This window comes from Lates calcarifer, linkage group LG10 (genome assembly GCF_001640805.2).
Source record: "Lates calcarifer isolate ASB-BC8 linkage group LG10, TLL_Latcal_v3, whole genome shotgun sequence".
NCBI lineage: Eukaryota > Metazoa > Chordata > Actinopteri > Centropomidae > Lates > Lates calcarifer.
Genome location: NC_066842.1, coordinates 27656356 through 27670602, shown reverse-complemented (window position 1 = coordinate 27670602; position 14247 = coordinate 27656356). Strand labels below are relative to the sequence as shown.

At 38.9% G+C, this 14247-nt stretch overlaps 1 protein-coding gene across 1 annotated transcript in view; it reads left to right on the top strand.

The window, feature by feature from the left end:
- Positions 1 to 14247, top strand: part of LOC108884586 (cytosolic carboxypeptidase 4) — a 124562-nt gene that overhangs the window by 101888 nt on the left and 8427 nt on the right. Inside the window, 4 exon segments of the mRNA XM_018678567.2 lie at positions 172 to 234; positions 619 to 636; positions 638 to 733; positions 5970 to 6124. Coding sequence (XP_018534083.2) covers positions 172 to 234; positions 619 to 636; positions 638 to 733; positions 5970 to 6124 — 332 coding nt within the window.

Below are 14247 nucleotides of genomic sequence, written 5' to 3'. Positions count from 1 at the left end.
GGAGGGTTCTTTTTAAAATGCTGTGTGGTCCTGTCTTCATGGTGGACACAAATGTGTCCACCAATGTCACAAATGTGTCCACCAATGTCTGCTAGTGTGTGGTGTAGGTTGTCAATCTCTCTCTCTTTCTCTCTCTCCTATATCTATCCATGTATCTCATTCTTTCTGTAGACCATTCCAAAGACCCTGGATCGTATCGCACCAGCCTTTTCTTTCAACAGCTGCAACTATTTGGTAATAATAACAATGGTTATAATAATAATGATAGGTTTCATAATCATTGTTGTACATTCATCTAAATTATTTGATTATCATAACCACTGTCACTGTTTTTTTGTATGAATTATCATTATTATGCTCCCCCTCAATACATCCAAACCATACTCATCATCACCTTATCTTCATCACCGTCATCATCATCATTGTAATACTTAGTGTTAACCATTGTTCTCTGATGTCTTAAGTATTAATTATATTATATGAGCTTTAATTTATTTTATATCTACCTGTATTTTTCTTTTGATTACAGCATAGTTACAAAACAAATAATGTGATCTTAAAACCACATCATACTGTAGTAGAGCTGCTTCCATCTTCATTTCTGTTTTTAATTTGTAGGTAGAGAAGTCTCGCTCCTGCTACAGCCAGGGTGGTTGTCTGGAGGGAAATGGGTGTGCTGAGAAGTTACACCATGGAGAGCACTTATAATGGTTGTGACCAGGGAATATACAAGGTGTGTGCATGTATGTCAGATTTGTGAAACAGGTTCAAAGACACTTTATGAAGTCTTACTTGGTGTGTAATGAATACTCTACCCACAGAGCAGTAGCACCTGCAACACACTTCTTCCTTCTTCTTTCCCATAGACAGGATGTACAGTCTGACAGTCTCTACATTATTATACCAACAGCATATGAGAAAATATCACCAAATCTAGCTAAAACAGATATATGATATGATAGTTCTCAGATATTTGGAATAAGAAAAAATAATACTGTAGACATGTGAATATTGCAAACATTTCACATATGAGGTATCATATTTGCATGGTAAAATATGACATGTGCTTTTTTTTTTTTTTTTTTTACTTTGTTTCCCACCTGTACACTGCTTGCATTTTTTGTGCTGTCCTGCCAAAATAGATTAGATAATAGATAATAGATCACTTTTATGACAGAGAGAGACATCAGGACAATCAGGATTTTATTTTATATTTAGTCTGTTTGTTATTTTCTATGAACACAGAAATGAAACTTAATGTATACAAATACATTTTTTGTAAGAAATGAAACGTAAATGTTCTTTATTCTCAGCTGATAGACTGCATGTTCCTGCTCAGGTATCAGCTGCTGAAGTAAGTTATGTGTTTGTCTGCAGGCCAGATCATTATCTTAAATGAACTCTACCTTTTCAGTCTCCATACATCAGCTTTGCTCACACAGTTGCTGGTTAGGGTCACACCAGCAGCCCACATTGCTGTCAAACTAAAGTCCTACTGGGGTATTTATACATTCAATCATTATCTATACTGCTTATCCTGAAGGGTCGCTTCCATTTCCATTACTCTCTAAAACACAGTGAATCCACAGTTTTACATTATGCATAGCTGTGTATGTACCCTGTTTGGTTATTGAATAGGCTTCATATCTGGACATATTCCACTTCCTCCTTTGGGAGGTAACCTTTGGATTCTACAGTAAAACACAAAGTAATCAATATATTTGAAAATGTCAGTAAATGTAAAAATGTAAACGTATTGTATTGGACTAGTTTTATTATCACTGAAGAATGCAGATCTCACCTTGATTTGTTGTTTTTTTGGTTGGAATATTTAGAAATGCAGAAATGAAGGAATTTTGTCATCATGCTGTTTTAAATGTGTTTTGGAAATGGTGTGTTACCATTTGAAAAATGTGCTGCAAAATGTTTTGCAGGTGGTGGGGTATGAATAAGAAAAGAGTGCATAGATTTTGGAAAAGGTGGTCACTGGATGCTTTTTGTGTGAAGAATGAAAAATGACTCACAGTTGGTCCACACAGACTTCTGTTTCACTGGCTGTGTGAGGAGTTTTGACAGTGTGACTTCAGTTTTAACCAATGCCTGTCATGCTATAGAAAAAAAACTGTGAATAGCCTGATATCCATAGCTTAACACAAAGACTAGTGACTGGAATGAGTCATGAACAGTTAGTATTAGAGGTGTATAATTTCTAAAACTTTTTAAACTTCTGTGACTAGATTAAAAAATAATACATCACACTATTTATCAGTATTAGTGGCTGCTTCCATCATAGAACACTGGACTGGTCCTGCTAATTAAAAGTAAGGAAAAACACATATTCAAGCAGGAGGGCACTGAAACGATAGGTCAAGTCACGTGTTAAAGCAAGGTGTTGACTCGCTGCTCAGATGAATGTCAGGCTCGGTTTCATGCTGCAGTGGTCAGTCTGCAGTGACAGGTGCAATAGCTGTTTTTAAGAATTCTCTCTCTCCATATTCGCCATAGAAATATTGTTGTGGTCCTTTTCCTAAATAGGGACAAGTATGAATTTACTGTTTAGCGCCTAAGAATGAGCTTCAAATCCCTGGAAAATATCCCCCTATGTCTATCTGTCTGTCAGCATTGAAAGTAATACTTGGACCAACAAAGTCTTTGGCAGCTGTCTGAAAGTCAGAGACAGACAGACAGACTGACAGAGTGTAAGTATCAGGCTCATCACTCAGTTCACCAGTTCTAACCTTTGTTTATAGAGCACATAAAATCAGCACTATAAAGGGTCTTCAGCACTTTATGGTGTGAGTGCAAAGGTGCAGAATCATTACATTCCACCTGAAAATACAAATAACATGATGATAGTTAGGAGTGAGGAGAGATAAAACAGATGAGGAAAATGCAGTAAGTCGGGTTTACAGTAAATAATACTTTTTAACATCTAGACAAACATAAGAATGAACAACATGTGAACCACACAACATACATGTACAGGTCCAGTTGGAGACAAAATCCTCAAGTACTAGTGGTAGTTGTAGTTTTATTTGGTATATAAACTTTATACAGGTGCACAGAGCAGGGAAATGCTTACTTGCAGGTAGCATAATCATCATCATCATCATCATCATAATAATAATTTATACATTATGCAACTAATTAATAATGTAGTAAGTTATGTATCCTCATGCATCAGAATGTATTTGCCATATAATATCAGTATGTTCTTATTGCCCATTATTGCTGAAACAACTATGCCTTCTATGGAAAGGCATAAGAGAGAAATATGGAGGTGAGAGAGGCAGTATTAAGATGAAGTGAGGATGAGGTGAAGTGACGATGTCATTCAGAGGGCTGGGTAAGAGTTGTTTGCTAAATATTTGAGGAGAATTTACTGAAATACACTTCATTGCTCTGCATGTATCATTAATAATCTCATGTAGTATTTGGGCCCCTACCGCTCTAACATCCACTGTCCATTTCTGATCAGTAGATAAAAATAGGAAATCATATCAAATCATTTTTAAATGCTCATGTTCAGATTTAAAACAGTTCCCAAAATATGGAAACATTTATTATTTTAACACCAGTTGGAGCCCAGAACTCATTGCTCTGATATGTAGCTGAGGATGGGTTTGATCAGACATTAATGCAATGGATTTCTTAGAGCTTTTTGATGGAGGAGGCTGTGCGTGACAAGAGCAGCTCAGATTAGACTCTAACTCAAAAAAGAGGACTCTTAAAAGATGAAAAGACTCACATGCTGGACAGACTCATCATATATTCATAGTCCCTGTAGCTAAGAGGCCACAAATGAATGTGATGTTGGACAATATACTGAATGTGAGCTGACCTTTCACCACATATTGTTTAGTGTATGTTTCTATCCCGTTTTTCTCTCATACATTTTGCATACTTTGCATCTCCAGTGGAAACACCAAAGTGTGAGCTGCCTGCTGAATGTCACTTTGAATGTGTGAAAATGAGGGCAAGAATGGCATAATTGCTTGACATTTCACTGTAAAGAAAAACTAATCATTTTCAGTGTTTTGGGTGGGTGAGAGGAGAGAGAAGGAGGGGTGAGGAGGCAGCGAGAAGGACATGAATGAGGAGAAGGAGATGGCAGGGCAGAACAGGGCAGGTGAAGGGAATAGAGCTGATATTAATGAGATGGTTACATCAGAGAAGCACAGGCATTAAAACCAAACAAGAAGCAGATCACTCAGTTTCTATTCTTTCCAAAAATAGTGATCACCTTATGTATTGTATTATAGATGTTCCCAGATAGCCAAATACAATATTCAGCAAAGCAGAGTGAAGTCTATGGTGGAGTCTATTGAAAATCACTTTGGTCTTGGCTGTGGCTTAGGAGGTAGAGCAGTCGTCCACCAATCAGAAGGTCGGTGGTTCGATTCCCCGCTCCTCCAGTCTGCATGCCGAAGTATCCTTGGGCAAGATACTGAACCCCAAATTGCCTCCGATGTGTGTGTTTCACATCGGTGTGTGAATGTGTTTAAAAAGCACATTAAATATATAGAATATGTGCTGTATGAATGTGTGTGAATGGGGTGAATGTGATCTGTAGTGTAAAGCGCTTTGAGTGGTCGAAAAGACTAGAAAAGCGCTATATAAGTACAGTCCATTATTACTCTAATTTCTTCTAGTTTTTGTTACATTTTGGAATATGTTTTTTCCAAGTAGGCAGCCATTGGCTTTCTTTTCCAATACACACTAACAATCAGTATGCCAAGAAAGCATACTCTAGGAATATTCTAGATATATTCCATCAAAAGAGCTTGTTGGATGATAGACAGTTTAAGAGACCCCCACCCCCACACCTCTCCAGCACTAAATTAGGGGAGTCTGTGTCTAGTCATTTCTCTATCTGAAGCCACTGATTCAACATTCACACCCACTTCACTCAGTGATTTGTCAGCTGAGTGGTTAGAAAGTAAACTATGAAAACATAGCTTCTCTGACAGCTATGTTTTCATTTGTTATATGACTGCTCCTGTCACTTTTCATGTGAACAACTGAGAGGTCTTCCTAGAGAGACTCTCTCCTGGAAGACCACTGTATGACGACTCCCTTTTCACTTCACCTCCCAGTGTGACTGTTCAGAACAGCTATACTGATAAACCACAACATTAAAACCAGGTACCAGTTTTAATGCCTGGACTTGGGCCTGATTTTCCCATGTTTTTAGGACAAAAATGGAATCTTTGGAATCGGTCAGCTGCAAACAGCTACAATGTAATGCAACTGGTCAATTGTCCACATTAAAGTATGTCCACTTAAGTGCTCATTTTTTTCACTGATCAGCTCAGATTGTTATTATAAATGTCTGTTTTGGTCTCCAGTAAGCTGTTGGACCCCACAAGTATAGCAGGCTCCTGATTATCGGACCCCACGAACATAGTAACACAAGCTCACATACACACACATACACAGCACAACACAACACAGACACTGATTTTGTTTCTAAGGCAAGCAAGTAGGATCTCATGCTGCACATGTAAACCTTTCCTTCTCTTTAAATTATTGAACAACCATTTTTCTCACTCACTCATATGCTTACTGTGTCTGCTGCCTTCCACCTCAAACTGTGTTTTAATCAATATATTAGAAATCTCATGGGTAATAGTACAGCTATGGAAACAGAACCACATATAGACAAACATAATCTCCTATAAATCTCACCTGCGCTAGTTCAACCATAACACTGTCAACAGGTCTTGCTACAAAAGCTTGCCCCATAATAACCCAGTGACCTAAAAAACAACAACAACAGAGAGAATTACATAAATCAGTATGTCAAGGTAGAATAACACTTTTTCACTTTAGTGACTGTACTAAAGTATGTGTAAAAAGAATGAAAAATATCCTTATATTTTCTATGCGTTTTACTATACAAATCTTTTTTAACAATTTGTGTGCATGTGTGTGTCTCTCTGTATGTGTTTGTGTGCCTGTGTGTGCAGGGCCTGCAGATGGGAACCAGGGAGCTGCAAGAGATGGGGATGAAGTTCTGCCACAGTCTGCTGTCTCTAACCAAAGACATGAAGGCTCTCTATAGCAGGAGACTCATCAACCACATTGACCTGGATCATAACATCCTGGACCACAAGTCTCACAAGTAAGACACCTTCCTGACTGTACTACACCAGTAAAAGGAATGACGATAACCCAAAATGAGGACCTGGTGCCACTAGTTATACTTCAACAGAGACAGAGTTGAAGGTTGGGAACTAACAGGGTCATGACTAGAATCACAATGAGATGAAGAGGGTGAGTTAGAGTTGGGGTTATACAATGCTTGCAGGTACCTGCAAATAGAAATGTCCATATGTAGCTTTGACAAATGTGAAATATTTTATGACTAGTGCATGTGCAAAAATCACAAATCTTCCTGACAGGAACATCTTGTGCTGTCTACAGGCAGATATTGGGGCAATGGTTTTGATTCTTGCAAGTCTGGATTACTGTGGTAGAATTTCAAATGGTATGAAATAGGGCTGCCCCCCAAAAGTCGAGAAGACCCTGCTATGTCTCTTGACACCAATTTTTATGCTTTTTTTTTCTTTTTGTTGACTCACGGCACACACATCAGCAACAGTGTGGTGGGCTGTAAACTTTATAACCGAGTATTGTCTTAAAATGACAGAACCACAAAACTAACTGTGACGAAAGTAGAGACGAGAAATGTAGGGCAGAGCTACACTGGACAGCACAAGGCAGGCAGAGCGGCTTCTTTCTTTTGACTGCTCAAAAACTCTCAGCTCTGAAATCAGGTAAATTCTGCCTACTGAGAGCTGAATGCCTGTTGCACAGTTAAGGGTGAAACCTCTGGTGTGATGTCAAGTTAAAACCTGCTGAAAACACTGTGAGCAGCCCAGCAGGAGAAACTGTGGCTTAATGTCTGCCGTCTTACTGTGACATATATTTTGGGGTTGCTGCCCGCCGTTGCCATGGCTGCAATGTCAGAAAGAGTCCTGTTGATGTTGTCATCATTTTGCACAGAAAACCATTTTTTTAGAAAATGCCAAAGGCCCTTTGGTAAATTTAATAAATAGCATGTTGAAACAGATATAGATGAGACAGGTTGAAGTTCCGCTACTCCACAAAAGTATTACAACATTTTGTCAGAACATTTCTGGAAAGCTTGAAAATCATAAATCAATGACGTGAGATTATTGCCCCAAAAACATCTCTGTTAGCTGACTGTTGATGGTTCAATACTCAGCTACTCACATGGCTAAAGACTGAGGGCTGCATTCAAATACAACACACAGCATATTTTTGTTCCTGTCCCCAAATTCAACTCAAATTGGCTGGATTTTATCATATATTACCAGTGTTCTTGCAGTCAGTGTTTATTCACCACAAACAGCATCCATCCCTGTGTGTGTGTGTGTGTCACCCAGCACTTTGCCTTATTTATTAGATTTAGCACTTAGTACTTACTTCAATGTCTCCTACTGCACAGAAACTTTTGTGTCATCCCTCACATGCAAGTCGCTGTGGATAAAAGCATCTGTCATAGAGATCAGATCTTCTGATGACCTTTACTTTTTTTGGTCATTCAGATGTTTTCATTCTGAACAGACAGAAGCACTTTATGTCCTTCACTGGGGGCTAGGGGACTGTACTGGTGACTTGACATGACAAAGTGATGTCAGTGCACACCCTCTACAACAAAATGCGGGTTGTAGTTTCAATAAGATTGTTTTATTATCTTATTATTTTTTAGCTCTTTTTGGCCTTTAGAGAGTATAGCATCTCACCAACAAAGGAAAAATGTATCATTTAAATTTGATGCATTATTCATTTTTCTTTTACTGTGTGTGTGTGTGAGAGAGAGAGAGAGAGAGTGGAGAGAGAGTACTACACAACATGAGCACTGGCATTTGACAACATACACACAGGCACACTTCTTGGTTCAGATATGCTGTGCTGTGGATCATGCACTGCAGTGATTGATGTGTGGATCTAAAGTGGAGCTGAATAGCTTCTATTGATTTTCACACACCTGTTCAATCTCACCAGTGAGCTCTGACAGCACGAGGTGTGGGGAGGTCTCCTCACCTGAATACACACTATCTATACTGAATTTATTGCTTAATTTCATCTGATTCTGTGAATAGTTTTCTTAGTCTTTCATCAATCTCTCTTTATCCCTTCACTAATGCCATTATCCTTTCTTTCATCCCATTCTTCCTCTCCCTTCTACATTCTACATTCTTTTGATGCACTTTTCCTTGTTTGTCTTCCATGAATCAATTTTTGCATTTTTCTAATATTATGTATATCCTTTATTAATTTTCTCCCCTCTGGTTTCTTCTCATTTTCTTTCCTTCTCTCTTCCCCACTCTCTCCCTTCTCTTTCAACACCTTACACCACATTATAAAAATGTTTTCAATTATATGGCTCTAAAAATGTTACTGAATGACGTAAAAAATGTTGATGCAATGATGTTTTGATACTACTGTAAAACACTTTGTGACTGCTCTTGTTTTAAGAAGTGTTATACAAATAAACTTTAAGTACTTACTTACGTATGTATCAATGCATTTCCAGCAAATATTGAAGTAATTAAGTGTCTTAATGAAAAACACACAGTGTCACATAGTGTAAATTGTCACATGACCAGAGTCTTCCTGGTTACACAATGACAACAGAATGGGTGCATCAGAACTTTCAAACAAATGGCTATAGTATATTAATTTGCTTATTTGAGGTTCAAATAACTCAATTCATTGTTCTTCATTTGTTGAATTAATACCAGTAATTTCTAACCAGGAGCAAGTGCACAGTTACTGTGTACATGTTTTGCATTTAACTTAGCTCTGCATCTGTAACCTAATGAAGAATGTGAAAAAAGAGAGTTTTTATGGACTGAATAACATTCATGCTGTTGTCTTATTTTCCTATAGAACAGAAAATGCCATAGAATGAGTTTAAGAGAAGTCATGGTCAAGGCAAGTTTATTCATATAACACCATTCAAAAACAGAGCAATTCAATAGGTAAATAAATAGTTCAATAAATAAATAAAGTTATGTAGGGCGGCACAGTGGTGCAATGGTTAGCACTGTCAACTCGCAGCAAGAAGGTTCGAGCCCTATTCAACTGGGGCTTTTCTGTGTGGAGCTGCTGTTCTCCTCGTGCCTCATGTTGCTTCCTCCCACAGCCCAAAAACATGCAGGTTAGGTTAAATGACTAGTGTAAACTGCCTGCAGGTGTGAATGTGAAAGTGCAGTGATGGCCTATATTAACAGCCAGAGCCAGAATCAATCCATTTTTATGCATGTCTGGCCATTACCAATAGTGTATTCAATTTGAGTGGGTCAGAGCAAGTGTGTTTAGTGAATATGTAACACAAATGTAGTAATTTGAGCCTGGTGATATTCTATATTTTTGTATTCTCAACAAAGGCCATGTACAGTTATGTGTGTGCATGTGAAGAAATGTTGTGGTTTGGAAACCACTGCTACAGACACTTAGTCCCTTGTTTGATCTGTGTCCTGACCCTCTAAACTAGTGGATGAATTTTCATGAAATTTCATGGTCCCTGGATGATGACTTCCAAATCAGTATTTTTGGTGACTGCTTGCCTTTTTCTAATTTTACCACCAAGATTTCTATTTGCACAGAAGAAAAAAAACTTGCTGAAGCACATTTCTATTCCCCAGGGGATAAAGCATCAGCATGTTGATGTTCTCTCAATTTCATACTGTGGGGTGTAATGAATGTTGCACCCCTTGAGATGTAGCACTTAGGGCCAGAGTATGCTAGAAAATAACCATTTTGTACAACGCATTGTCCGACCTCATCAGAAGGCAAACTTGTTGGTCGCTGTTCAGAATCCATGCTGAAAAGCAAGGTGGTGAAGACATGCAGGTGTTGACATGAAAAGGGAAATAGTTGTGTGAAGAATTAAAAAAAAACAAAAAAAACAAGAGCTGATAAAGACGTTCAAACGCTGACTCATTTCTCACCCCTACTCAGCTCACTAATCATGAGTGAAATGGGTGTGATCAGACACACATCCCCCCACGCCTTTATTCTTGAGTCTTGTTCCAGGTCCACTTTGAAAATTACTGTGAGGCCAAGGGTCCTCTACTGGTAAGACAGAGCATTCTGCAAACATTCAGTGCAACAACCTTAAAGCTTCAGCCCCTGCACATCTTCCAGAAGTATCAGGAAAATAATCTTGTTTATATATTTCAAGGGTCTCCAAAACATTTTTGAAATTTGGCCTTTAGCCCTATCAAACTGTCATCTGTTCAGCCTACAAGCCAAGGACAAAAGTTTATTCTTGATATTGGAGATATTAGTTGGACAAAACAATAAATAATAATTGTAAAAACAAACATATTCCTGTTTTGTGAAATCTGATGAGAGTCATATTCATGTGAAGATGTTCTCTCAGACAGTCAGTGCTATTTATCCTGTTCTATAATAAATATGTTATTACATACTGGAATAGATGTTTTTGTCAATAAGGTGCAATACATGCTCCATTCATTTGTTTCTATGGTTTTACTGCCAGTACATTCCCCTTGTTGAGTTGTGTTGCTGTTGGCTTGATGTGTTGTCTCCTCTGCCTGTGAGGTAATGATGTCATACCTGCTGATGTGGTCACAGTCAATTGGGCACCCTCTGACAACAAAGCTAACTGGAGTTTGGCCTACATGTCTTGTATTCATGTGTACTAATGTTTATTTCTGAGTCTGTCTTCATCAGAAAAATCACTGCCTTGTTCAGTTGTTCAAACACTTCAAATGACCTATGTTCATATTTTCCTGACATGTGACCTCTTGTGGTTGTGAGAGTAATTATGGTCATCACTAAATGGCAAAGGCAAATAGCTTTGCAGCATTGTAAAAAAAAATCTTATCTTACTGTATTTGACACTTACATTCTGTATCAGCTTTTGGTTCTATGCACCAAGCTCTGTAGGTTTGTAATGACTGACACACTAAGGTTTAAGGATTAAGTTGCCTAAACTAAACCAGACCATAGAAACCACAGAAAACACATAGTTGTTTTTGGAACAGTTGGTGAAAGATGGTGTCAAGCATCTTATTTTGAGCTTTTAGGTATGTGCTGTAGGAATTTGTTGTTACCTCCTCTCTCCAGTGTTATAGATGTGGGGACCACCCACATGTGGTGCAGCTGTGACTCAACAGGTAGAGCAGATCATCCTTTAAAGTCTGTGTAAAGCAGTAATAATTATGTGTTCTGAGTGAATCACACCACAGAAAAAAATGTTATTTGACTACCCAGCTATATTTGAATGGTTAAAAAAAACCAAAAACTATATAAAATTAGGTTTCAAAATCATCTCTCATCTGCTCTGAGACTCTTGGGGCGTGTCCGCTGAAGGCACTAAAACCATGCCCACTCACTTGAACGGTGCAGCACAGTGACAGTATAGCAGCCTGTTAACACCATGACCTGAAAAATGGATACTAGCAGCCTTGTAGTTGTACAGCCATTCATGTTTTAGCTACTAGAGCCAGAGTCAAGTTCAGAGCCTGAGGAGAATTTCTTTTTATTGATCAAATGGCATGTTTTTCAAAAAGTGGTAAGATTTAGGACTCAAGAAACAAATTGCACTTTTTCTACAGTCATATTAGTGATGTTTATTAATATAGGCAAGCAAAGTATAATGATGTCATACTATTAATGAACTAACTGTGGTAGTAATAACAAGAATGTTAAAGCCAAGTGAGTTACTGCCTTACTCTATCCAGTTTGATCCCTCATCTTCAAGAGGATACACACAGACAGACAGACAGATACTCATTTGACAATATTTAACAATGGCACAAAGAATCACATTCTCAAGCAGTCATTGTGAAAATGTAGCTGTATTGTTGTAGAAAGCTGCCTATGTTGCCACAATTATTTGAGGTAGGCTGATGAATCAGACTGTCACCCTCTTCAGTCCTGATCTGTAAAACATGGCCAAAATGAAGACCACTCAACTGACAGCTCACCCACACATCTACATATAACTGTTTGTCATAGCTTTATGCTCATAAAAGATTGCCCATGGATTAACAATGTGTTTTCTCATGGATTCCACTCAGGGGAGGGGGCTAATATACCATAACGTGCACTGACATATAGCTAACGTTACATAAAAGTGATGCTAGGCTACGTCACATAAAATCATGTTAGGGGGTTGAATCACATACAAAATTTGGATTTCCAGAGAACTAAATTACTGACTACAGTTGTAACATAAGCACACAAGGCAACTTACACTAACTGGCGGGCATGTACTGCCAACAAGGATAGAGATGTTGGCGGAACAGGATGGGAGGATGAAGGCTGGGGAGGGAGCTGGTCGATAGTTCCCATTTCCCACCTCTTCCTGTCCACACTGTGAAAGTGTCTTTGAGCAAGACAGTGCCATGCATGGTCGCTCATTGCCATCATGTGTATGGTATGTCCCGGCAGCTGATTAACCCCTGCCTCCAGTCTTAATGCCACATATTGACTTAAGTTCTGCAATAAGCACATACACAAGATTCATACCCATTTCTCATCTCATTATCCTCACTGTGGTGCTGGCTGTGGCTCAGGAGGTAGAGCAGGTCGCTCACTAATCGGATGGTCAGCAGTTCGATCCCTGGCTTCTCCAGTCCGTGCCGAAGTATCCGTGGGCAAAATACTGAACCCCACGTTGCCCCCCTGATGTGTGTATCATCGGTGTGTGAATAGGTGTGAATGTGTGAGAGCCCTTTGTGCATAGAGCAAGCACTGTATGAATGTGTGTGTGAATGGGTGAATGTGACGCATAATTTAAAGTGCTTTGAGTGGTTGATACGTCTAGAAAAACACTATATAAGTACAAGTCCATTACTGTTCTCAAAAATTATTCCTTTAATAGCAAATATTTCCATGCAACAAGATGCACAGAGGTCACATCATCCATTTTGCAGCACTCTGGTTTGTGCGTTGTCTTCTGAGTTTGGTTTCTCTAGACTAATACAACAGACAACTTTTTCCAGTCAGAGGAACTGTTGAGACTTGAACTCTTGGAAACTTCTGACAGAAGCAGACCTGGGGATATGAAAGAGATCTTTGTGAGAGGAATAGATATTTAGAGAGTCTTAGCTGAGACTGAGTGTGGCGTTATGACCGAGCCTCCAGTGCCTTCCTCTCTTATGCTCCCTCACTGGGCTACAGAAGACTCTGACTGCCTCTATTGTTTGCTTTCTCTGGGTTTTTTGTCTCTCTCATGCACACTCTGTCTCTGTATCTACATCACATACTGTCTGTCCACATCTTTTTTTTTGTCACTTGCTTCTCACCCCTCTGCTTTCTGTTTCCCTCTCTCATTGCACCCTCTGGGGCCTCTCAATATCTTTGAAAAAATACAGTGCTAACTCTCTGCTTAGCACTATGAGAGAGCTACTCTGGCAGCCGGCCAGGCCTGCAACCTGCTGTGCTCAATGGAATACATTTTGCTCTGTCTGATATTCTCTTCTAGTGGTATTATTATACTGTATTATGATTGTATTCAGCATTTGCTATAGCTGCCTATTTTAATCCTATCCTGCTGCTGTTTGTCACTGAGCAGGTCCATTGGAGTAATTGTGGTTAAGTGCCATTCTCCAGGGAAGATTTTTCAGACACTGAGGAAACAGCAAACTTTTACATTCATATTGAATTCTAAAACACTCTACAGCTGTCCTGGATTAAAATGTGACTCAATTAATAACTCCTAAGCCTTAAAATGAGATGATGTTCCTTGTTTATGTACAGGGCAATATTCATTTAACCCAAATGTCTCCAGTTAAACAAAAAGTATCTTACTCCTAAATAAAAAGGTTCATATCTGTAGGAATCCTATCAACACTATGGATAGGATTGCTAACAACCTGAGCCTGTCAGTGGCAAAAACGAGCACAAATGTAGTTGTTGCCAATAGGACACTGAAAGCAACAATAGAGTGAGAAAAACAATCAAATTACCGTTTGATCACTGTATTAAGTAAGTTTAAGACTGCTGGAGCTGTCAGAGGCACAGCTGGTTCTCTTTCACCTGAACCTGTAGGGTGACGGGGTGTAGGGTGTTTTCTCTCTCATCTGATGCAAACACTACTGTAGTTTCTTCTTAATCTGTGAAGTATTCTCCCTGTCCATCACTGTATTTACAGTCCGTAGGTCTGATTCATCCTCGCTGACCTCACTGTTTCACTGTAGCCTAAATCTTCCTGAGTCTGTGTATACTCTTACAGGG